This window comes from Oncorhynchus gorbuscha, linkage group LG19 (genome assembly GCF_021184085.1).
Source record: "Oncorhynchus gorbuscha isolate QuinsamMale2020 ecotype Even-year linkage group LG19, OgorEven_v1.0, whole genome shotgun sequence".
Lineage (NCBI taxonomy): Eukaryota > Metazoa > Chordata > Actinopteri > Salmoniformes > Salmonidae > Oncorhynchus > Oncorhynchus gorbuscha.
Genome location: NC_060191.1, coordinates 72,091,036 through 72,115,740, shown reverse-complemented (window position 1 = coordinate 72,115,740; position 24,705 = coordinate 72,091,036). Strand labels below are relative to the sequence as shown.

The following is a 24,705-nucleotide window of genomic DNA, read 5'->3' as shown; positions in this document are numbered from 1 at the left end:
AACAACATGGAAGTGGTTCCACTTCTGTAGGCTACTGCTAATCACATCATTTAGCAGGTCAAATCAGATTTTAACACTCTAGATTTTAACAATCTCTCATAACATTGGAATATCTAAATTGAACCTGTTGCATGTTTCTAGTTACAATGTTACCAATGATTATCTGATAAATTGTTGTTCATCTCTGTCAGAGTCGTCCTACCTAACTGTATGATAAACCATATAACTGATTGTTACAATGTTGTTCTCCCTCAATCATTTCTTAATAACGTTTATCATTGGATGTCTTCTCCATGAGGTGTTTCTTGGTGTTCTTCTCTGGCCTGAACAGAATAATAAAGCATTTAGGAACAAATAATAGAAAGAACAACCCAAAGCTAGAGGTGATGATGGCAAAGATCTCCACAGCTACAGTCAACTTCCCAGGAGAGCTGACATAAGCTGGGATAAAGGTGATCCAGACTGCACAGAATATGAGCATGCTGAAGGTGATGAATTTGGCCTCATTGAAGTTATCAGGCAGCTTCCGAGCCAGAAAAGCCAGCACAAAGCACAAGAGAGACAGGAGACCTATATAACCCAACACAGCCCAGAATGCCCCTACAGAGCCTAAGTCACACTCGAGAAGGACCTTTTCCTTGTAGGTAGTGAGGTTTTTAATGGGGAAGGGAGGGGACAGGACCAACCACAGAGTGCATATCAAAGCCTGGACAAACGTGAAGGACACTACAGTCAATCTCTGCTGTGGAGGACCAAACCATTTCATGACATTACTGCCTGGAAGCGTAGCCCTGAAGGCCATCAACACCACTATTGTTTTCCCCAGAACACAAGAGATGCAGAGAACGAAGGTGATCCCAAACGCTGTGTGACGCAGCATACAGGACCACTCAGAGGGCCGGCCAATGAAAGTAAGAGAACACAGAAAACACAGAGTCAAGGAGAAGAGCAGCAGGAAGCTCAGCTCAGAGTTGTTGGCCCTGACGATGGCAGAATTTCGGTGGTGGTAGAAGACAGCTGCCGTGGCGATGGCCAGACAAGCCCCGCCTACAGAGCAGGCAGTCAGGATGATTCCGAGGACCTCATGGAAGGACAGGAACTCAACAGGTTTAAGGATACAGAGGTCTCTCTCAGCGTTGGGCCAGTACTCTTCAGGACAGATCAGACAGTCTGAAGAATCTGACCAGGACAAAACAACAGACATCAAATGTTAATTCCCACAATGCTGCACTTTGTCAGTTTACAATAAAGAATGTTGAATTAATGTGCAGCTTACATAAGATAATAAGAACATGAACATGATTGACAGACACTACCTTTGTCGTGCTGGTAATATGAATAAATCACTACTTAGTAAACTGTGATAGAGATTACTACACATTTTTGCCAACTGTTCCTATAGTCCTACCTGTGTTATTACTGATCTCTCCCTCTGCACATTGGATACAGTCATAACAGCATACAGGCTTTCCTTTCTGTACAGCCTTACGAGTGCCTGGGGGACAGCTCTCACTGCACACTGACACAGGTACTTGGGTACTGTTCTTTACCCAGGTGATTTCCCTCTCCATGTCAAACCTCTTGTCAGGAGGCAGGGACGCATCATAGCGCCCCACTGTCACAAACTCCATCTTCCCACTCTCTCCTATCTGCCAGTTGACCAGCTCATAGGTGGCCACTGGGTCCCCGTTGGCATCGAAAGACACCTGGTACCCGTTACGAGAGAAGTTCACCCTCCTCAATCTCTCCAGGACCTGGGGGTTAAAAGGGCAAGGAAGATAGAGGGGACAAGAGAGAAGGAGAGAGGGGAATAGAGATGGAAAGAGGGGAAGAGAGATGGAGCGAGGGGTCGAGAGAGATGGAGAGAGGTGAAGAGAGAGGACAAGAGAGAAGGAGAGAGGGGAAGAGAGAGGGGACAAGAGAGAAGGAGAGAGGGGAAGAGAGATGGAGAGAGGGGACAAGAGAGAAGGAGAGAGGGGAAGAGAGATGGAGAGAGGGGACAAGAGAGAATGAGAGAGGGGAAGAGAGAGGGGACAAGAGAGAAGGAGAGAGGGGAAGAGAGATGGAGCGATAGACAGAGAGAGGGGAATAGAGATGGAGAGAGGGGAAGAGAGATGGAGCGAGGGGTCGAGAGAGATGGAGAGAGGGGAAGAGAGAGGGGACAAGAGAGAAGGAGAGAGGGGAAGAGAGAGGGGACAAGAGAGAAGGAGAGAGGGGAAGAGAGATGGAGAGAGGGGACAAGAGAGAAGGAGAGAGGGGAAGAGAGATGGAGATAAGGGAAATAGAGATGGAGTAAGGGGATGAGAGAGAAGGAGAGAGGGGAAGAGAGAAGGAGAGAGGGGAAATGTGATGGAGATAAGGGTTTGAGAGAGAAGGAGAGAGAAACAGAACGTACCTTGTATATTTCTCAAAGGTGTTACTTCAAAACCAGCCGTAAAGTATAATGAGAACTCCTAGGCCTTCATACTTGTAGTCTATATAAACATATATATCAGGACATTATACTCTTGTCATTCACCTGTGTTGGCTTCACATGGAGGTGATTGTCACAGTAAACAGTGGAGTTTTCTCTCTCTTCACAAACGATGCTGTGGATGGCGTGTGCTATGGCATAAACAGCTTTATACACCATGTTAGTGACACGCAGCTGGGATGTATCTGTGTAGGGGGTCTGTAGCTGCTGTATATCCTCACTGCCATCACACACCTTCTCTTCAACCCCAACACCTGTAGAGGTCCCTACAGATAGAGAGAGACAGAATGGTAGGAAGATAGATAGATAGATAGATAGATAGATAGATAGATAGATAGATAGATAGATAGATAGATAGATAGATAGATAGATAGATAGATAGATAGATAGATAGATTATATACCTATCCTCAGCCTACAGCCAAAGGCTCCCTCCCAGAACTCAGTGAGCAGGGGAGAGTTGGACACCTTCTGTGGGGAGAGGTCCAGGAGGAAGTCCCTGAGGCCGGGGATGACAGAGCGTTGGATGCCAAATCCGATGGCCCCGGCACACATTGCAAAGCGCAGCATATCTGGGTCAGTGACCCAGGTCTCGCTCCCGATCCACTGGCGGGGTGGAGAGGGCAGGCGTTCCATCTCCCTCAGTAGGATTCTCATGTCCCCAGTGGCTGCAAATGCAACCACCACTCGGGCTGTGGAGCTGGGAAACATGATTATATTATAAAATATGCTTATGTTTGTCATTAATTGGCATGTCTCAGTGAAGTAAACATGAACATTTGCATTAAATAACACTTTTCACATGCTTAAGATATGCAAATCATGTTGGTCTCACAGATCAGCCTTGGGAAAAGAGAGAAATTAATAATTGCAGCTTTTATAATTATGGTCTTGCATTTGTGTGAATGAAAAGTTCACAAGTAATCATGGATCACCTGCGGATCACGTCGGCCACCCGTTGCACTCTACTGAGTGGGTTGGTACGGTAGAAGGCTTCAGAATACTCCACACAGATGCCTTCCACTTGTGCTGCCTTTAGGAAAGCCGCCATCCCGTTATTACCGTAGTCAGAGTCGGAACGGACCGCCCCAATCCAGGTCCAGCCGAAGTGCCTGATGAGGTGGGCCAGAGCGGCAGCCTGGAACTGATCACTGGGGATGGTTCTGAAGAAGGTTGGATACTGTTTCTTATCACTCAGACAAGCACAGGTGGAAAAGTGACTCACCTAGTTAAAAACAGACAGTCGAAAACATGAGAAAGATCATCATGTCGGCCAAACAAGTTTTAGTTATTGGTTAGTTACTTCCTACTTGTCTTTTGCCTTGTCTTTCTTTCTTTTTTGTATTTTGATGTTAGGGAGACAATAAAAATAAGCCGGTTTATTGTTTTTCGTTTTGCAAGAATGAAAAAGACGTTTCGACCCAAGACCTTGGTCGTTCTATTCATATTGATAATAGTTTCATAAGACATACTGGTGCTGTAAAAAAACACGAGTAAAAGGTGTGACAACAATCCCTGGTCTCCCATAACAACCTAGCCTATGAAAGATCAGATCATGTTTAAATGCCTCCAGACATTTTCCAGACTCATATTCCTCAGATCATGTTAAAATGCCTATAGAAGTTCTCCAAACGTTCTCAACATAATTTCACACAGAAATGTATGTTCCTGAAAGAGAGAATACAGTTGGAATAGAGGAAGTTAATAGAGGATTTATTTCCTGAAATAGAGTATTATTAAGAATATTAGATTTCTTTCCACAGGAGTTTACCTGAGGAATGGCGAAAGGGCCGATGATGCGCAACATGCTGATTGTAGGCGTGGAGCCAGACTCGCCCACGATAGCTGTCACTGTAGCCGACCCTGAGCACTGTTCTCCGGTATCAAACATGGGATCCAGGCCGTTAGCCAGTTGGAAGGCCACTTTTACGGCCATAGGGACCGAGGAGCACGAGTCGTGCACTTGATAACCGAGTGTGACACCTGGTAGAAGGTCTGAACTGTTGTTTATCTCGTCAACTGCAAAGACCATGGCGCGCGAGAAGCGCAACTCACGGGAATCCAAACTGTAAATAGAAGGTAGGTGAGTGAGCACCTCTTGACTAAATGGTAAACTAGCCTATAGAATATATGGTTATACGAGGGCAAACATCTTAATATCTAGCCATATTTTAGTGTCTATAGGCCTACACTTTTGTTATCGGTAATTGAGGGCATTGTAGTATTGCCTGCATTTTTGAAAATGTGTCCCTTTGTAACAGTAGGCTTTATCTACTCTCTCAGATACAAACACTGTTTATTTGTCTTTAAATGCTTTTCATATGTCTTTAAAACACTGTTTATCTGTTTGTAAACACACTGTTTGTCTGTCTTCAAAACACTTTTCCTCTGTATTTAAAACACCATTTATTTGTCTCCCCACACAGCCACAGTCCTGTCCCCTGTTCCCTCTTGCGCTCACTGACCTCCCTGTGCACTTCAGGGGCTCAGGCAGGCTGGTGTAGCTGTGATCCACAGAGTGCATGTAGTAGTGCATGGAGAAAACACCCCCGATGACAAAGTCCCCGTCCTGGGAGAACGCCGGAGGACGAGGGGTGGCTTGGAGCCTGCATCTGACAGACTCCATCCCAGAGGCAGAGGCAGAGGCAGAGGCAGACGAGAGCAAGGCAAGCCCACCAGCCACCACAGCTAGATAGAGTAGAACCAGACTACCAGCGAGACTTGGACCGAGAGCAGGAGCCGGAGACAGCCTCATTCCCCTGATGTGTAGAAGGTACGGAGTAATACAGTGCCACACAGACCCACATAGGTTAGGTTACCTCTCTAATCTCATTTAAATACTCACCGTACCTGTGTGGAGATTCCTCTAGGGGCCACACTGTGGGTATAGCCATGCTAGGGAGGGAGGGGTTAGAGGCTCACCCAGTCAGGTCCTGCTTCTTTCAGCTATAGAGGGAACATGTAGCAGCATCAGCCCTACGTTGACTGTAGTGGTTTAGATAGACGTAAACATACAGTAAACACACAATAACCATCTGGCTCTCTTATATTTCCTCTACAGTCTTGTCTTCTTGGCACGCTGGCTCTAAAGGAAGCTTGTTCTCAAGTGTCTGTCCTTTATCTGAGAGACATAAGAAAGATCATGTGGGGGTTTCATCCTTATATTTGGCACTAAACTGTCCCCATACTATACAGTCGTGGCCAAAAGTTTTGAGAATGACACAAATATTAATTTTCACAAAGTCTGCTGCCTCAGTTTGTATGATAGCAATTTGAATATTCTCCAGAATCTTATGAAGAGTGATCAGATGAATCCCTCCTTGCCATGCAAATGAACAAATGAATCCCCAAAAAACATTTCCACTGCATTTCAGCCCTGCCACAAAAGGACCAGCTGACATCATGTCAGTGTTTCTCTAGTTAAAACAGGTGTGCGTGTTGACGAGGACAAGGCTGGAGATCACTCTGTCCTCACCAGACATCACCGGCAACAATGTCGCCTATGGGCACAAACCCACTGTCGCTGGACCAAACAGGACTGGAAAAAAGTGCTCTTCACTGACGAGTCACGGTTTTGTCTCACCACGGGTGATTGTTGGTTCCGCGTTTATTGTTGAAGGAGTGAGTGTTGCACAGAGGCCTGTACTCTGGAGCGGGATCGATTTGGAGGTGGAGGGTCTGTCATGGTCTGGCGCGGTGTGTCACAGCATCATCAGACTGAGCTTGTTGTCATTGCAGGCAATCTCAACGCTGTTTAGCCCAGATCTCAATTCCATTGACCACGTCTGGGACCTGTTGGATCAGAGGGTGTGGACTAGGGCCAATCCCCCAAGAAATGTCCAGGAACTTGCAGGTGCCTTGGTGGAAGAGTGGAGTAACATCTCACAACAAGGACTGGCGAATCTGGTGCAGTCCATGAGGAGGAGATGCACTGTAGAACTTAATTTAGCTGGTGGATTTTGACCCCACCCCTTTCTTCAGGGACACATTATTCCATTTCTGTTAGTCACATGGTCTGTGGAACTTGTTCAGTGTATCTCTCAGTTGTTGAATCTTGTTGAATCTTGTTATGTTCATTCAAATATTTACACTTGCTAAGTTTTCTGAAAATAAATGCAGTTGACAGTGAGAAGACGTTCCTTTTTTTGCTGAGTTTAATTCACTTTTTATAGACACTGTTTGCATGCCTCTTGAGCCGTATACAGCATTCCTCTCTGAGTTCTTTCCTATCAGACCTTGCGGTCATGGCAGATGATATTCTTATTTTTTGTGACTTTAATATTCACATGGAAAAGTCCACAGACACACTCCAAAAGGCTTTCAGAGCCATCATCGACTCAGTGGGTTTTGTCCAACATGTCTCCGGACCTACTCACTGCCACAGTCATACTCTGGACCTAGTTTTGTCTCGTGGAATACATTTTGGGTATCTTAATGTTTTTCCTCATAATCCTGGACTTTCGAACCACCATTTTATTATGTTTGCAATCGCAACAAATAATTTGCTCAGACTCCAATCAAGGATCATCAAAAGTAGTGCAACAAATTCTTGAACAAACCAAAGATTCCTTGATGCCTTTCCAGACTCCCTCCACCTACCCAAGGACGTCAGAGTACAACAATCTGTTAATTAACCACTTATGTAACTGAGGAACTTATTTTAACTTTACATAATACCTAGATTCAGTCGCACTCCTAAAAACTACAAATATTTGTCATTATAAACTAGCTCCCTGGTATACAGAAAAGAACCGAGTCCTGAAGCAAGCTTCCAGAACATTGGAACGGAAGTGGCGCCACACCAAACTGGAAGTCTTCTGATTAGCTTGGAATGGAAAGACAGTACCCTGCAGTATCGAAGATCCCTCACTGCTGCTCAATCATCCTATTTCTCCAACTTAATAGAGGAGAGTAAGAACAATCCAAAATGTATTTTTGATACTGTCGCAAAGCTAACTAAAAAGCAGCTTTCCCCAAGAGAGGATGGGTTTTACATCAGAAGTGATAAATTCATTAACTTCTTTGATGAAAAGATCATCTTCATTTGAAAACAAATTACGGACATTTCTTTAAATATGCGTATTTCTCCAAAGCTCAGTTGTCCTGAGTCTGCGCAACACTGACCTAGGATCAAGGGAGACACTCAAGTTTTTTAATCTCTTGACACATTGATGAAAATAGCAATGGCCTCTAAACCTTCAAGCTGCATACTGGACCTAATTCCAACTAAACTACTGATAGAGCTGCTTCCAGACCCCATCATAGGACTGAGACTGCACTAGTGAAGGTGGTCAATTACCTTTTAATGGCGTCAGACCAAGGCTCTACATCTGTCCTCGTGCTCCTAGACCTTAGTGCTGCTTTTGATACCATCAATCACAGCATTCTTTTGTAGAGATTTTAAACCCAAATGAGTCTACATGGACAAGTTCTGGCCTGGTTTAGATCTTATCTGCCAGAAAGATATCCGTTTTTCTCTGTGGATGGTTTGTCCTCTGACAAATCAACTCTATTGTTTTCACTATTTATTTTACATCTTGGTTAATTTTCACTGCTATGCGGATGATACACAGCTATACATTTCGATGAAACATGGTGAATCCCCAAATGTGCCCTCCCTGGTAGCCTGTGTTTCAGACATAAGGAAGTGGATGGTGGCACAGGTTTTGCTTTTTAACTCAGAGATGCTAGTTCTAAGTCTCAAGAAACAAAGAGATATTCTGTTGGATCTGACAATTAATGTTGATGGTGGTAAAGTTGTCTCAAATAAAACTGTGAAGCGCCTCGGCGTAAATCTGGACCCTGATCTCTCTATTGATGAACATATCAAGACTGTTTCAAGGACAGCTTTTTTCCATAACATAACATTGCAAAAATCAGAAACTTTCTATCCAAAAATGATGCAGAAAAATGTTTTTGCCACTTCAAAGATTAGACTTCTGCAATGGTCTACTATCCGGCTACCGGGATAAAGCACTAAATAAACTTCAGTTAGTGCTAAATACGGCTGCTATAATCCTGACGAGAACCAAATAATTTGATCATATTACTCCAGTGCTAGCCTCTCTACACTGGCTTCCTGTTAAGACTAGTGCTGATTTCAAGGATTTACTGCTAACCTACAAAGCATTACATGGACTTGCTCCTATCTATCTTTCTGATTTGGTCCTGCCGTGCATACCTACACGTACGCTACGGTCACAAGACGCAGGCCTCCTTATTGTCCCTAGAATTTCTAAGCAAACAGCTGGAGGCAGGGCTTTCTCCTATAGAGCTTAAATGTTATGGAATGGTCTGCCTATCCATTTTGAGAGACACAGACTCGGTCTCGACCTTTAACCTCTCTGGGATATGTTGGACGGTAGCATCCCACCCAGCCAACAAGCCAGTGAATGTGCAGGGCGCCAAATTAAAAACGACAAAACTCTCATAATTAAAATTGCTCAAGCATATAAGTATTTTACACAATTTTAAAGATAAAATTCTCGTTAATCCAGCCACGGTGTCTGATTTCAAAAAGGCTTTATAGCGAAAGCACCACAAACGATTATGTTAGGTCACCACCAACTCACTGACAAACCCAGCCATTTTTCCAGCCAAAGAGAGGATTCACAAAAAGCACAAATAGAGATAAAATGAATCATTAACATTTGATGATCTTCATCAGATGACGCTCATAGGACTTCATGTTACACAATACCTGTATGTTTCGGTTGATGAAGTGCATATTTATATCCAAACATCTCATTTTACATTGGCGTGTTATGTTCAGTAGTTCCAAAACATGCAGTGATTTTGTAGAGAGCCACATCAATTCACAGAAAGACTCATAATAAACATTGATAAAAGACACAACTGTTATACATGGAACTTTAGATAAACTTCTCCTTAACTTCTTGCGTCGCACATACCCGTATCCGGGAGCGTAATCATAGCCTCAAGCTCATTACCATAACGCAACGTTAACTATTCATGAAAATCGCAAATTAAATGAAATAAATATATATACTCACAAGCTTAGCCTTTTGTTAACAACACTGTCATCTCGGATTTTCAAAATATGCTTTAAAACCATAGCTACACAAGCATTTGTGTAAGAGTATTGATAGCTAGCATAGTATTAAGCCTAGTATTCAGCAGGCAACATTTTCACAAAAACAAGAAAATCATTCAAATAAAATAATTTACCTTTGAAGAACTTCGGATGTTTTCAATGAGGATACTTTCAGTTAGATAGCAAATGTTCATTTTTTCCAAAAATATTATTTGTGTAGGAGAAATTGCTCCATTTTGTTCATCATGTTTGGCTAAGAAAAAAAAAACGATAATTCAGTCACTACAACGCCAAACTTTTTTCCAAATGAACTCCATAATATCGACAGAAACATGGCAAACGTTGTTTAGAATCAATCCTCAAGGTGTTTTCACATATCTATTCGATGATAAATCATTTGTGGCAGTTGGGTTTCTCCTCGGAAGCAAACAGAAAAATACATGCAGCTGGAGATTACGCAATAATTGCGACGGAGGGCACTAAGCGACCACCTGGTATATGTAGTGTAAAATGGTCAATATTCCAATGATATGCCTACAAATACGTCACAATGTTGTCGACACTATGGGGAAACGACAGAAAGTCTAAGCTCATTGGTTTCGCCTGTAGCATCAGTTCTGTGGCACTCACAGACAATATCTTTTCAGATTTGGAAACGTCAGTGTTTCCTTTCCAAAGCTGTCAATTATATGCATAGTCGAGCATCATTTCGTGACAAAATATCGCGCTTAAAACGGGAACGTTTTTTATCCAATAATGAAATTACCGCCCCCAGAGTTCCAAGAATTTAATGCAACAGCTGTGTCAGATTTCAAAAAACTTTACGGAAAAAGCACACAATGCAATAATCTGAGTACGGCGCTCAGACAACAAAACAGCCAAAGATATATCCACCATGTTGTGTAGTCAATATTAGTCAGAAATAGCATTATAAATATTCACTTAGCTTTGACGATCTTCATCAGAATGCACTCCCAGGAATCCCAGTTACACAATAAATGTTCATAATTTATGTCCAAATACCTTCCTTTGTTAGATCGTTTAATAAACAAATCCAAACGCGCGTGCAATTCCAGCCGAAAGTTCGGACAAAAAGTCCAAAAAGTTCCGTTACAGTCCGTAGAAACATGTCAAACTAAGTATAAAATCGATCTTTAGGATGTTTTTAACATAAATCTTCAACAATCATTTACATTTACATTTAAGTCATTTAGCAGACGCTCTTATCCAGAGCGACTTACAAATTGGTGCATTCACCTTATGACATCCAGTGGAACAGCCACTTTACAATAGTGCATCTAAATCTTTTAAGGGGGTGGGGGTGAGAAGGATTACTTTATCCTATCCTAGGTATTCCTTAAAGAGGTGGGGTTTCAGGTGTCCTGGCGTCATGAGGGAGTTTGTTCCACCATTGGGGGGCCAGAGCAGTGAACAGTTTTGACTGGGCTGAGCGGGAACTGTACTTCCTCAGTGGTAGGGAGGCGAGCAGGCCAGAGGTGGATGAACGCAGTGCCCTTGTTTGGGTGTAGTGCCTGATCAGAGCCTGGAGGTACTGAGGTGCCGTTCCCCTCACAGCTACGTAGGCAAGCACCATGGTCTTGTAGCGGATGCGAGCTTCAACTGGAAGCCAGTGGAGAGAGCGGAGGAGCGGGGTGACGTGAGAGAACTTGGGAAGGTTGAACACCAGACGGCTGCGGCGTTCTGGATGAGTTGTAGGGGTTTAATGGCACAGGCAGGGAGCCCAGCCAACAGCGAGTTGCAGTAATCCAGACGGGAGATGACAAGTGCCTGGATTAGGACCTGCGCCGCTTCCTGTGTGAGGCAGGATCGTACTCTGCGGATGTTGTAGAGCATGAACCTACAGGAACGGGCCACCGCCTTGATGTTAGTTGAGAACGACAGAGTGTTGTCCAGGATCACGCCAAGGTTCTTAGCGCTCTGGAAGGAGGACACAATGGAGTTGTCAACCGTGATGGCGAGATCATGGAACGGGCGGAAGGAAGAGCAGCTCCGTCTTGCCGAGGTTCAGCTTGAGGTGGTGATCCGTCATCCACGCTGATATGTCTGCCAGACATGCAGAGATGCGATTCGCCACCTGGTCATCAGAAGGGGGAAAGGAGAAGATTAATTGTGTGTCGTCTGCATAGCATTTACATTACATTACATTTAAGTCATTTAGCAGACGCTCTTATCCAGAGCGACTTACAAATTGGTGCATTCACCTTATGACATCCAGTGGGACAGTCACTTAACAATAGTGCATCTAAAACTTAGGGGGGTGATAGGAGAGACCATGTGAGGTTATGACAGAGCCAAGTGACTTGGTGTATAGCGAGAATAGGAGAGCGCCTAGAACAGAGCCCTGGGGGACACCAGTGGTGAGAGCGCGTGGTGAGGAGACAGATTCTCGCCACGCCACCTGGTAGGAGTGACCTGTCAGGCAGGACGCAATCCAAGCGTGGGCCGCGCCGGAGATGCCCAACTCGGAGAGGGTGGAGAGGAGGATCTGATGGTTCACAGTATCGAAGGCAGCCGATAGGTCTAGAAGGATGAGAGCAGAGGAGAGAGAGTTAGCTTTAGCAGTGCGGAGCACCTCCGTGATACAGAGAAGAGCAGTCTCAGTTGAATGACTAGTCTTGAAACCTGACTGATTTGGATCAAGAAGGTCATTCTGAGAGAGATAGCGGGAGAGCTGGCCAAGGACGGCACGTTCAAGAGTTTTGGAGAGAAAAGAAAGAAGGGATACTGGTCTGTAGTTGTTGACATCGGAGGGATTGAGTGTAGGTTTTTTCAGAAGGGGTGCAACTCTCGCTCTCTTGAAGACGGAAGGGACATAGCCAGCGGTCAGGGATGAGTTGATGAGCGAGGTGAGGTAAGGGAGAAGGTCTCCGGAAATGGTCTGGAGAAGAGAGGAGGGGATAGGGTCAAGCGGGCAGGTTTGTGGGCGGCCGGCCGTCACAAGACGCGAGATTTCATCTGTTCCAACCGGAGAACCGGAGAATTCCATTGTCTATAGAAAAGCAATGGAACGCAAGCTATCTCACATGACAGCGCGTCACGAGCTCAAAGCATTCTGCCAGACCTCTGACTCATTCCCCTCTCATTCAGCCCCACTTCACAGTAGAAGTATCAAACTAGGTTCTAAAGACTGTTAACATCTAGTGGAAGCCTTAGGAAGTGCAACATGACCCATATGCCACTGTATCTTCAATAGGGAATGAGTTGAAAAACAACCAACCTCAGATTTCCCACTTCCTGGTGGATTTCTACTCAGATTTCTGCCTGCCAAATGATGTTTTACTCACAGACATCATTTTTTTTCACCTTTATTTAACCTGGTAGGCTAGTTGAGAACAGGTTCTCATTTGCAACTGCGACCTGGCCAAGATAAAGCATAGCAGTGTGAACAGACAACACAGAGTTACACATGGAGTAAACAATTAACAAGTCAATAACACAGAGAAAAAAAGAGGAGTCTATATACAATGTGTGCAAAAGGCATGAGGAGGTAGGCGAATGTCATGCAGGTGAATGAGGACCCAAAAGCGACTTGGCGAAAACAGAGTCTTTAATCCAGTAAAGTAATTCTACAAACATAAGACATAATTCCACTCGTAATGACGAGAACAGACTGGAGACTCGATCAAGAACTGCAGGTTGCCTCGGGAAGGCACTTGAACCTAGCAGACTCAGACACCTGCTCTCCACGCAGCATCTGAGGGAAACACGACACGACAGGGCGATACACAGACACAGCACGGTGAACAATAGACAAGGATCCGACAGGACAGGAACGGAAAACAAGGGAAGAAATAGGGACTCTAATCAGGGGAAAAGATAAGGAACAGGTGTGGGAAGACTAAATGATTGATTAGGGGAATAGGAACAGCTGGGAGCAGGAACGGAACAATAGAGAGAAGAGAGAGAGGAAGGGAGAGAGAAAAAGGGGAACGAACCTAAAAAGACCAGCAGGGGGAAAACGAACAGAAGGAAAAGCAAAATGACAAGATGATATAAGACAAAACATGACAGTACCCCCCCACTCACCGAGCGCCTCCTGGCGCTCTCGAGGAGGAACACTGGCGGCAACGGAGGAAATCATAGATCAAACGGTCCAGCACGTCCCGAGAAAGAACCCAACTCCTCTCCTCAGGACCGTAACGAAAAACGATAAAAAGGGAAACTAGGGTACTACTCTAAAAAAAAAAAAAAAAAAATGAGACACGGGTAGAGAACTGAAAACTTTAGAGCAAACAGGACCAAACAGGCCAGGAGAGTAACAACTAGGGACAGACTGAGACACAGCAAGGGCAGGAACAAGAACAGGAGAGATGCGATGGCAGGGAACAGACTGAGACCCAGCAAGACCAGGAGCAGAAGCAGAAAAAAATTACCAGACTTCTTCTGCGCGCAGTCTGAACACGCAGCCACGAAACGGCGCGTGTCACGCTCCTGAGTAGGCCACCAAAACCGCTGGCGAATAGAAGCAAGCGTACCCCGAACGCCGGGATGGCCAGCTAACTTGGCAGAGTGAGCCCACTGAAGAACAGCCAGACGAGTAGAAACAGGAACGAAAAGAAGGTTACTAGGACAAGCGCGCGCGACGCAGTGTGCGTGAGTGCTTGCTTAACCTGTCTCTCAATTCCCCAGACAGTCAACCCGACAACACGCCCAACAGGAAGGATCCCCTCGGGATCGGTAGAAGCCACAGAAGAACTAAAGAGACGGGATAAAGCATGAGGCTTGGTGTTCTTAGTACCCGGGCAATAAGAAATAACGAACTCGAAACGAGCGAAAAACAACGCCCAACGAGCATGACGCGCATTCAGTCGTTTGGCATAACGGATGTACTCAAGGTTCTTTTGGTCAGTCCAAACGACAAAAGGAACGGTCGCCCCCTCCAACCACTGTCGCCATTTGCCTAGGGCTAAACGGATGGCGAGCAGTTCGCGGTTAGCCACATCATAGTTACGTTCCGACGGTGACAGGCGATGAGAAAAATACGCACAAGGGTGGACCCCATCGTCAGTATCGGAGCGCTGGGACAGAATGGCTCCCACGCCCACCCCCGACGCGTCAACCTCAACAATAAACTGTTTAGTGACGTCAGGTGCAACAAGGATAGGAGCGGATGCAAAACGCTTCTTAAAGAGATCAGAACAACAATCATACGACCGGTGAGGAGGAAGGGAGTTGGTTCTGGACCGACTGAAGACCGTGCGCAGACCATGATATTCCTCCGGCACTCCTGTCAAATCACCAGGTTCCTCCTGAGAAGAGGGGACAGAACAAACAGGAGAAATAGCAGACATTAAACACGTCACATGACAAGAAACGTTCCAGGAAAGGATAGAATTACTAGACCAATCAAAAGAAGGATTATGACACACTAGCCAGGGATGACCCAAAACAACAGGTGTAAAAGGTGAACAAAAAATCAAAAAAGAAATGGTCTCACTATGGTTACCAGATACAGTGAGGGTTAAAGGTAGTGTTTCATATAATATACTGGGGAGAGGACTACCATCCAAGGCAAACATGACCGTGGGCTCCCTAACTGTCTGAGAGGAATGTCATGTTCCCGCGCCCAGGCTTCGTCCATAAAACAGCCCTCTGCCCCAGAGTCTATTAATGCACTGCAGGAAGCTGCCGATCCGGTCCAGCGTAGATGGACCGGTAAGGTAGTACATGTACTTGACGGAGAGGACCGTCTAGTAGCGCTTATCAGTCGCCCTCCGCTTACTGATGAGCTCTGGCCTTTAACTGGACATGAAATGACAAAATGACCAGCGGAACCGCAATAGAGACAGAGGCGGTTGGTGATTCTCCGTTCCCTCTCCTTAGTCGAGATGCGAATACCCCCAGCTGCATGGGCTCAACACCTGAGTCAGTGGGGAAAGACGGTAGTGTCGGAGAGAGGGGAGACACAGTTAACGCGAGCTCTCTTCTATGAGCTCGGTGACGAAGATCTACCCGTCGTTCAATGCGAATAGCGAGTTCAATCAAAGAATCCACGCTGGATGGAACCTCCCGAGAGAGAATCTCATCCTTAACCTTAGCGTGGAGTCCCTCCAGAAAACGAGCGAGCAACGCCTGCTCGTTCCAGTTACTGGAGGCAGCAAGAGTGCGAAACTCTATAGAGTAATCCGTTATGGATCGATTACCTTGACATAGGGAAGACAGGGACCAGGAAGCTTCTTTCCCAAAAACTGAGCGATCAAAAACCCTTATCATCTCCTCTTTAAAGTTCAGATAATTGTTAGTACACTCAGCGCTTGCCTCCCAGATAGCTGTGCCCCACTGCCGAGCCCGACCAGTAAGGAGTGATATGACGTAGGCAATCCGAGCTCTCTCTCTTGAGTATGTGTTGGGTTGGAGAGAGAACACTATATCACACTGGGTGAGAAAGGAGCGACACTCAGTGGGCTGCCCAGAATAACATGGTGGGTTATTAACCCTAGGTTCCGGAGGCTCGGAAGAACCGGAAGTAGCTGGTGACACGAGACGAAGACTCTGATACTGTCCTGAGAGGTCGGAGACCTGAGCGGCCAGGGTCTCAACGGCATGCCGAGCAGCAGACAATTCCTGCTCGTGTCTGCCGAGCATCGCTCCCTGGAACTCGAGAGTAGAGTAGAGAGAATCCATAGTCGCTGGGTCCATTCTTGGTCGGATCCTTCTGTCATGCAGGTGAATGAGGACCCAAAAGCGACTTGGCGAAAACAGAGTCTTTAATCCAGTAAAGTAATTCTACAAACATAAGACATAATTCCACTCGTAATGACGAGAACAGACTGGAGACTCGATCAAGAACTGCAGGTTGCCTCGGGAAGGCACTTGAACCTAGCAGACTCAGACACCTGCTCTCCACGCAGCATCTGAGGGAAACACGACACGACAGGGCGATACACAGACACAGCACGGTGAACAATAGACAAGGATCCGACAGGACAGGAACGGAAAACAAGGGAAGAAATAGGGACTCTAATCAGGGGAAAAGATAAGGAACAGGTGTGGGAAGACTAAATGATTGATTAGGGGAATAGGAACAGCTGGGAGCAGGAACAGAACGATAGAGAGAAGAGAGAGAGGAAGGGAGAGAGAAAAAGGGGAACGAACCTAAAAAGACCAGCAGGGGGAAAACGAACAGAAGGAAAAGCAAAATGACAAGATGATATAAGACAAAACATGACACGAATAATTACAATATTGCAGATTAACACTGGAGTGATAAATGATCATGTACAGGTAAAGATATTGGTGTGCAAAAGAGCAGAAAAGTAAATAAATAAAAACTGTGGGGATGAGGTAGGTGAAAATGGGTGTGCTATTTACCAATAGATTATGTACAGCTGCAGCGATCGGTTAGGTGCTCAGCTAGCTGATGTTTGAAGTTGGTGAGGGAGATAAAAGTCTCCAACTTCGGCGATTTTTGCAAATTAAAACCATTTTAGAAACTTCAGAGTGTTTTCTATCCAAATATACTAATAATTGGCATATATTAGCAACTGGGCCTGAGTAGCAGGCAGTTTACTCTGGGCACCTTATTCACCCAAGCTACTCAATACTGCCCCCCAGTCACCAAGAAGTTAAAACTTTATTGAATACTCATCTCTTCAGTAGGGACTATGATTGAGTGTAGTCTGGCCCAGTGGTGTGAAGGTGAATGGAAAGATACTGGAGCGACAAACCGCCCTTGCTGTCTCTGCCTGTCCGGTTCCCCTCTCTACACAGGGATTCTCTGCCTCCAACCCTATTACGGGGGCTAAGTCACTGGCTTACTTGTGCTCTTCCATGCCGTCCCTAGGAGGGGTGCGTCTCTTGAGTGGGTTGAGTCTCTGACGTGATCTTCCTGTCCGGGTTGGCGCCCCCTTGGGTTTGTGCCATGGAGGAGATCTTCTGTCTTGTCTGTGGGTAGTAGATTGGTGGTTAAAGATATTTAGTGGTGATGGGGCTGTGCTGTGGTGTTATATCTGCCTGATTGGCCCTGTCCGGGGGTATAGTCGGATGGGGCCACAGTGTCTCCCTACCCCTCCTGTCTCAGCTTCCAGTAATTATGCTGCAATAGATTATGTGTCCGGGGGCTAGGTTCACTGTTATGTCTGGAGTATTTCTCCTGTCTTATCCAGTGTCCTGTGTGAATTTAAGTATGCTCCCTCCTATTCTCTCTCTCTTTCTCTCTTTGTCTTTCTCTTCTCTCCGACCATGCTTCAGGACTACCTGGCCTGATGACTCCTTGCTGTCCTCAATCCATCTGGTCGTGCTGCTGTTCCAGTTTCAACTGAACCCTGACCTGGTCACCGGAAGTGCTCCCTTGTCTCGGACCTGCTGTTTTTGACTCTCTCACTCTACCACACCTGCTGTCTCTTAACGTTTGAACATCTTGGCCATGTACTGTTATAATCTCCACCTGGCACAGCCAGAAGAGGACTGGCCTCCCCTCAGAGCCGTGTTCCTCTCCAGGTTTTATTCTAGGTTCCAGTGTAGAGCCAGCATACCAGAGGAGTAGACTGCATGGAAATATAAGAGAAGCAACGTGCCAAGAGGACTAGACTGCATGGAAATATAAAAGAGCCAGAGTGCAAAGAGGACTAGACTGCAGTGGAAATATAAGAGAAGCAGCGTGCCAAGAGGACTAGACTGTAGGGGAAAAACGTTGTAGAGTCAGCGAGCCAAGAAGACTAGACTGTAGAGGAAATACTGTGTAGAGCCAGCGTGGAGAGAGGACTAGACTGTCTGGGAAATACTGTGTAGAGCCAGCGTGCCAAGAGGACTAGACTGTCTGGGAAATACTGTGTAGAGCCAGCGTGCCAATAGGACTAGACTGTCTGGGAAATACCGTGTAGAGCCAGCGTGCCAAGAGGACTAGACTGTCGGGGAAATATTTGTAGAGCCAGCGTGCCAAGAGAACTAGACAGTAGGGGCAATATTAGAGACCTAGATGGTTATAGTGTGTCTACTGTATGTTTATGTCTATATAAACTATTACAGTCCACTTAGGGCTTACGCTGGTGCATGCTGTCTCTATATCTGAAAGAAGCAGGACCTGACTGAGTGAGCAGAGCAGCTTCTAACCCCTCCCTCCTTGGCATGGCCATACCCACAGTGTGGCCCCCAGAGGAATCCTCACAGAGGTACGGTGGGTATTTAACCCAGAGAAGAGAGGTATCCTGACCTATATGGGTCTGTGTGGCGCTGTATTACTCCATACCTTCTACATATCAGGGGAATGAAGCTCTTTCCGGCTCCTGCTCTGGATCCAAGTCTGGCTGGTAGTCTGGTTCTACTACATCTAGCTGTGGTGACTGGTGGGCTAGCCTTGCTCTCGTCTGCCTCTGTCTCTGCCTCTGGGCTGGAGTCTATTAGATGCAGGCTCCAAGGCACCCCTCGTCCTCCGGCGTTCTCCAAGGACGGGGACTTTGTCATCGGGGGTGTTTTCTCCATGCACTACTACATGCACACTGTGGATCACAGCTACACCAGCCTGCCTGAGCCCCTGAAGTGCACAGGGAGGTCAGTGAGCGCAAGAGGGAACAGGGGACAGACTGTGGCTGTGTGGGTAGACAGATGAATTGTGTTTTAAAGACAGAGAAGCAGTTTGTTTAAAGACCGATAAACAATGTGATTAAAGAAAGATAAACAGTGTGTTTAAAGACAAATAAACAGTGTTTTAAAGACAGATTAACTGTGTGTTAAAAGACAGATTAAAAGTGTAGGTAAAGCCTACTGTTACAAAGGATCACATTTTCAAATGCAGGCTATGCTACAATGTCCTCAATTACAAACAACAAAAGTGTAGTCATATAGACGGTATGTAAAATAATACTAGATATTAGGCTGTTGCCATGGAAACATTCTATAGTCTCGTTTATCATTTGTCAGGAGGTGCTCACTGACCCATCTTCTATTTACAGAATGGATTCCCGTGAGTTACGCTTCTCGCGCGCCATGATCTTCGCAGTTGAGGAGATAAACAACAGTTCTTACCTTCTGCCGGGTATCATGCTCGGTTATCAAGTGCACGACTCCTGCGCCTCAGTCCCTATGGCCGTGAAAGTGGCCTTCCAACTGGCTAACGGCCTGGACCCAATGTTTGATACCGGAGAACAGTGCTCGGGGTCAGCTACAGTGACAGCTATCGTGGGCGAGTCTGGCTCCACGCCAACCATCAGCATGTTGCGTGTCATCGGCCCTTTCGGCATTCCTCAGGTAAACTCCAGTGAAAAAAAATCATTCAGCTTCTTTTAATTTACTGTATTCCTAATGTATATTCTTCTCTCTTTCAGGAATGAGTTCAAATTTTAAATTACCGTATTTCAACTGTATTCTCCTCTCTTTCAAGAATATACATTTCTGTGTGAAATTATGTGGAGAAAATCACTTGAACATAGACTGAGGACTATGAGTCTGGAGAACTTCTCTAGGCATTTGAACATAGGCCGAGGATTATGAGTCTGGAGATCTTCTGTCGCCATTAAAACATGATCTGAGGACTATCTTTCATAGCCTAGGTTGTTATGGGAGAGCAGGGATTTGTGTCACAGTTTTGTGTACATTTTTCATTCTGGCCTAATGAAAAACAATGAGTTGGCTTATTATTATTTATGTCTCCCTAACATCAAACTACAGAGCAAAATAAAAAAGCGGAAAGTAGCCAATAACTGAGACTCGTTTGGTCAACATGATGTTCTTTCTCATGTTTTCGACTGTCTGTTTTTACCAAGGTGAGTCACTCTTCCACCTGTGCGTGTCTGAGTGATAAGAAACAGTATCCAACCTTCTTCAGAACCATCCCCAGTGATCAGTTCCAGGCTGCCGCTCTGGCCCACCTCATCAGGCACTTCGGCTGGACCTGGATTGGGGCGGTCCGTTCCGACTCTGACTACGGTAATAACGGGATGGCTGCTTTCCTACAGGCAGCACAAGAGGAGGGCATCTGTGTAGAGTATTCTGAAGCATTCTCCCGTACCAGCCCACTCAGCAGAGTGCAACGGGTGGCCGACGTGATCCGCAGGTGATCCGTGAATACTTGTGAACTTTTCATTCATACAAATGCAAGACCATAATTATAAAAAATACAATTGTTTTTAATTTCTCTCTTCTCCCAAAGCTGATCTGTGAGACCAACATGATTTGCATATCTTAAGCATGTCAAAGGTGTTGATTAATACTAATGGTCATGTTCACTTCACTGAGACATTCCAGTAAATGACAAACATGACCAGCATATTAAGCATATGATATAATCATGTTCCCCAGCTCCACAGCCCGAGTGGTGGTTGCATTCGTATCTTCTGGGGACATGAGAATCCTGCTGGAGGAGATGGAACGTCTGCCCTCTCCACCCCGCCAGTGGATCGGGAGCGATCCCTGGGTCACTGACCCAGATATGCTGCGTTTCGATCTGTGTGCCGGGGCCATTGGATTTGGCATCCAACGCTCTGTCATCCCCGGCCTCAGGGACTTCCTCCTGGACCTCACCCCACAGAAGGTGTCCAACTCTCCCACACTCACTGAGTTCTGGGAGGGAGCCTTTGGCTGTAGGCTGGAGACAGGTATCTATGTATCTATCTATCCATCCATCCATGCATCCATCCATGCATCCATCCATCAGTCTATTTACATGTCTGTCTGTCTGTCTGTCTGTCTGTCTGTCTGTCTGTCTGTCTGTCTGTCTGTCTGTCTGTCTGTCTGTCTGTCTGTCTGTCTGTCTGTCTGTCTGTCTGTCTGTCTGTCTGTCTGTCTGTCTGTCTGTCTGTCTGTCTGTCTGTCTGTCTGTCTGTCTGTCTGTCTGTCTGTCTGTCTGTCTGTCTGTCTGTCTGTCTGTCTGTCTGTCTGTCTGTCTGTCTGTCTGTCTGTCTGTCTGTCTGTCTGTCTGTAGGGACCTCTACAGGTTTTGGGGTTGAGGAGAAGGTGTGTGATGGCAGTGAGGATATACAGCAGCTACAGACCCCCTACACAGATACATCCCAGCTGCGTGTCACTAACATGGTGTATAAAGCTGTTTATGCCATAGCACACGCCATCCACAGCATCGTTTGTGAAGAGAGAGAAAACTTCACTGTGAACTGTGACAAAAACCTTAATGTGAAGCCAACACAGGTGAATGACAAGTCTGTAGTATCATTTCCTGGATAAATATGTTTATATAGACTACATGTATGAAGGCCTAGGAGTTCTCATTATACTTTACAACTTCTTCTGAAGTAGCACATCTGATAAATATGAGTTGAATTAATGTTCTGTTTCTCTCTCCCTCTCTCCATCTCTCTTCCCTTCTCTGCATTTCTTTTTTTTACATATTTCTTCCCCTTTCTCCATCTCTCATCTCTCTCTTCCCCTCTCTCCATCTCTCATCTCTCTCTTCCCCTCTCTCCATCTATCATCTCTCTCTTCCCCTTTCTCCATCTCCCATCTCTCTCTTCCCTTCTCTCCATCTCTCATCTCTCTCTTCCCTTCTCTCCATCTCTCATCTCTCTCTTCCCCTCTCTCCATCTCTCATCTCTCTCTTCCCCTCTCTCCATCTCTCATCTCTCTCTTCCCCTTTCTCCATCTCTCATCTCTCTCTTCCCCTCTCTCCATCTCTCATCTCTCTCTTCCCCTCTCTCCATCTCTCATCTCTCTCTATTCCCCTTTCTCCATCTCTCATCTCTCTCTTCCCCTTTCTCCATCTCTCATCTCTCTCTTCCCCTTTCTCCATCTCTCATCTCTCTCTTCCCCTCTCTCCATCTCTGAACCTCTCACTCATCTCTCTCCTCCCCTCTCTCCATCTATCTCTCCATATCTCATCCTCTCACTCATATCTCTCTTACCCTCTCTCCCTCATCTCTCATCCTCTCACTCATCTCTCTCTTCCCTTATCTCCATCTCTCCTCACCTCTCTCCTTCTCTCACATCCTCTCTCTCTCTCTTTCTCTCTCTCTCCCTCTCTCTCTCTCTCTCTCTCTCTCTCTCTCTCTCTCTCTCTCTCTCTCTCTCTCTCTCTCTCTCTCTCTCTCTCTCTCTCTCTCTCTCTCTCTCTCTCTCTCCCTTGCCCTTCCAAACCCCAGGTCCTGGAGAGATTGAGGAGGGTGAACTTCTCTCGTAACGGGTACCAGGTGTCTTTCGATGCCAACGGGGACCCAGTGGCCAACTATGAGCTGGTCAACTGGCAGACAAGGGAGAGTGGGAAGATGGAGTTTGTGACAGTGGGGCGTTATGATGCGTCCCTGCCTCCTGACCAGAGGTTTGACATCAACAGGGAAATCACCTGGGTAAAGAACAGTACACAAGCACCTCTGTCAGTGTGCAGTGAGAGCTGTCCGCCAGGCACTCGTAAGGCTATACAGAAAGGAAAGCCTGTATGCTGTTATGACTGTATCCAATGTGCAGAGGGAGAGATCAGTAATAACACAGGTAGGACTATACGAATAGTTGGCATAAAATGTGTAGTAATTTCTATCCCGGTTTACTAAGTATTGGTTTATTCATATTACCAGCAATACAAAGGTAGTGTCTGTAAATCATGTTCCGGTTCATATTATCTCATGTAAGCTGCACTTTAATTCAACATTCTGTATTGTAAACTGAAAAAGTGCAGCATTGCGGGACATGTATTTGTGAAAATATAAAACCTGAATCTATTATTTTTAACATTTGATGTCTGTTGTTTTGTCCTGGTCAGATTCTTCAGACTGTCTGATCTGTCCCGAAGAGTACTGGCCCAACGCTGAGAGAGACCTCTGTATCCTTAAACCTGTGGAGTTCCTGTCCTTCCACGAGGTCCTCGGAATCATCCTGACTGCCTGCTCTGTGGGCGGGGTTTGTCTGGCCATCGCCACGTCAACCGTCTTCTACCACCACCGAACGTCGGCCATCGTCAGGGCCAACAACTCTGAGCTGAGCTTCCTGCTGCTCTTCTCCTTGACTCTGTGTTTTCTGTGTTCTCTTACTTTCATTGGCCGGCCCTCTGAGTGGTCCTGTATGCTGCGTCACACAGCGTTTGGGATCACCTTCGTCCTCTGCATCTCTTGTGTTCTGGGGAAAACAATAGTGGTGTTGATGGCCTTCAGGGCTACACTTCCAGGCAGTAATGTCATGAAATGGTTTGGTCCTCCACAGCAGAGATTGACTGTAGTGTCCTTCACGTTTGTCCAGGCTTTGATATGCACTCTGTGGTTGGTCCTGTCCCCTCCCTTCCCCATAAAAAACCTCACTACCTACAAGGAAAAGATAATTCTAGAGTGTGATGTGGGTTCAGCTATTGGTTTCTGGGCTGTGTTGGGTTATATAGGACTCCTGTCTCTCTTGTGCTTTGTGCTGGCTTTTCTGGCTCGGAAGCTGCCTGATAACTTCAATGAGGCCAAATTCATCACCTTCAGCATGCTCATATTCTGTGCAGTCTGGATCACCTTTATCCCAGCTTATTTCAGCTCTCCTGGGAAGTTGACTGTAGCTGTGGAGATCTTTGCCATCATCACCTCTAGCTTTGGGTTGTTCTTTCTATTATTTGTTCCTAAATGCTTTATTATTCTGTTCAGGCCGGAGAAGAACACCAAGAAACACCTCATGGAGAAGACATCCAATGATAAACGTTATTAAGAAAATGTTGACAGGAACAGACATTGAACGTTCAGTTGTCTGGTTTTTCATAGAGTTAGGTAGGACTATTCTGACAGAGATGAACAACAATTTAGCAGCTAATCATTGGTAACATTGTAACTAGTAACATGACACAGGTTCACTTTAGATATTCCACTGTTATGTGAGATTGTTCAAATCTAGAGTGTTAAAATCTGATTTTACCTGCTAAATGATGTGATTAGCAGTAGCCTACAGAGTGGAACCACTTCCATGTTGTTGGAGAAAAGCTTTAACCTATATGAATTGATATAACATTGAAGTGCATGTGTTCAATTCATAACGTAATTCATCATATTATGCATTATAATAATATAATAAACATGTTCAGATACAGTTGAAGTCGGAAGTTTACATACACTTAGGTTGGAGTAATTAAAACTTGTTTTTCAACAACTCCACACATTTCTTGTTAACAAATTATAGTTTTGGCAAGTATGCTAGAACATCTACTTTGTGCATGACACAAGTCATTTTTCCAACAATTGTTTACAGACAAGAGTATTTCACTTATAACTCACTGTTTCACAATTCCAGTGGGTGAGAAGTGTTTATACACTAAG

The 24,705-nt window shown here is 45.6% G+C and overlaps 2 protein-coding genes across 2 annotated transcripts; one reads left to right on the top strand and one right to left on the bottom strand.

Annotated features, from left to right (window-relative positions):
- LOC124005184 (extracellular calcium-sensing receptor-like) lies at positions 1-5,239 on the bottom strand. The gene is made up of 7 exons (XM_046314184.1): positions 4,938-5,239; positions 4,244-4,538; positions 3,408-3,697; positions 2,877-3,172; positions 2,519-2,739; positions 1,409-1,754; positions 1-1,179 (listed from the first exon to the last, which is right to left on the bottom strand). Exons 1-7 carry the CDS (start codon positions 5,225-5,227, stop codon positions 263-265), a joined length of 2,655 nt encoding a protein of 884 aa, XP_046170140.1. The 5' UTR covers positions 5,228-5,239; the 3' UTR covers positions 1-262.
- LOC124005185 (extracellular calcium-sensing receptor-like) lies at positions 4,478-24,454 on the top strand. The gene is made up of 9 exons (XM_046314185.1): positions 4,478-4,551; positions 4,899-5,245; positions 17,738-19,036; positions 19,438-19,732; positions 20,248-20,537; positions 20,783-21,078; positions 21,405-21,625; positions 22,573-22,918; positions 23,187-24,454. Exons 3-9 carry the CDS (start codon positions 18,753-18,755, stop codon positions 24,101-24,103), a joined length of 2,649 nt encoding a protein of 882 aa, XP_046170141.1. The 5' UTR covers positions 4,478-4,551; positions 4,899-5,245; positions 17,738-18,752; the 3' UTR covers positions 24,104-24,454.
- Positions 24,455-24,705: the final 251 nt, after the last annotated feature.

What these genes read in the sequence shown, in the direction of transcription:
- LOC124005184 (XM_046314184.1), bottom strand. Translation starts at nt 5,227, where the DNA reads ATGAGGCTGTCTCCGGCTCCTGCTCTCGGTCCAAGTCTCGCTGGTAGT. An exon ending in GTGGCCGACGTGATCCGCAG is followed by an intron (nt 3,173 to 3,407) that starts GTGATCCATGAT and finishes CATGTTTCCCAG; the next exon opens with CTCCACAGCCCGAGTGGTGG. An exon ending in AGAGATCAGTAATAACACAG is followed by an intron (nt 1,180 to 1,408) that starts GTAGGACTATAG and finishes TGTCCTGGTCAG; the next exon opens with ATTCTTCAGACTGTCTGATC.
- LOC124005185 (XM_046314185.1), top strand. Translation starts at nt 18,753, where the DNA reads ATGAAGCTCTTTCCGGCTCCTGCTCTGGATCCAAGTCTGGCTGGTAGT. An exon ending in CCCCTGAAGTGCACAGGGAG is followed by an intron (nt 19,037 to 19,437) that starts GTCAGTGAGCGC and finishes TTCTATTTACAG; the next exon opens with AATGGATTCCCGTGAGTTAC. An exon ending in GTGGCCGACGTGATCCGCAG is followed by an intron (nt 20,538 to 20,782) that starts GTGATCCGTGAA and finishes CATGTTCCCCAG; the next exon opens with CTCCACAGCCCGAGTGGTGG.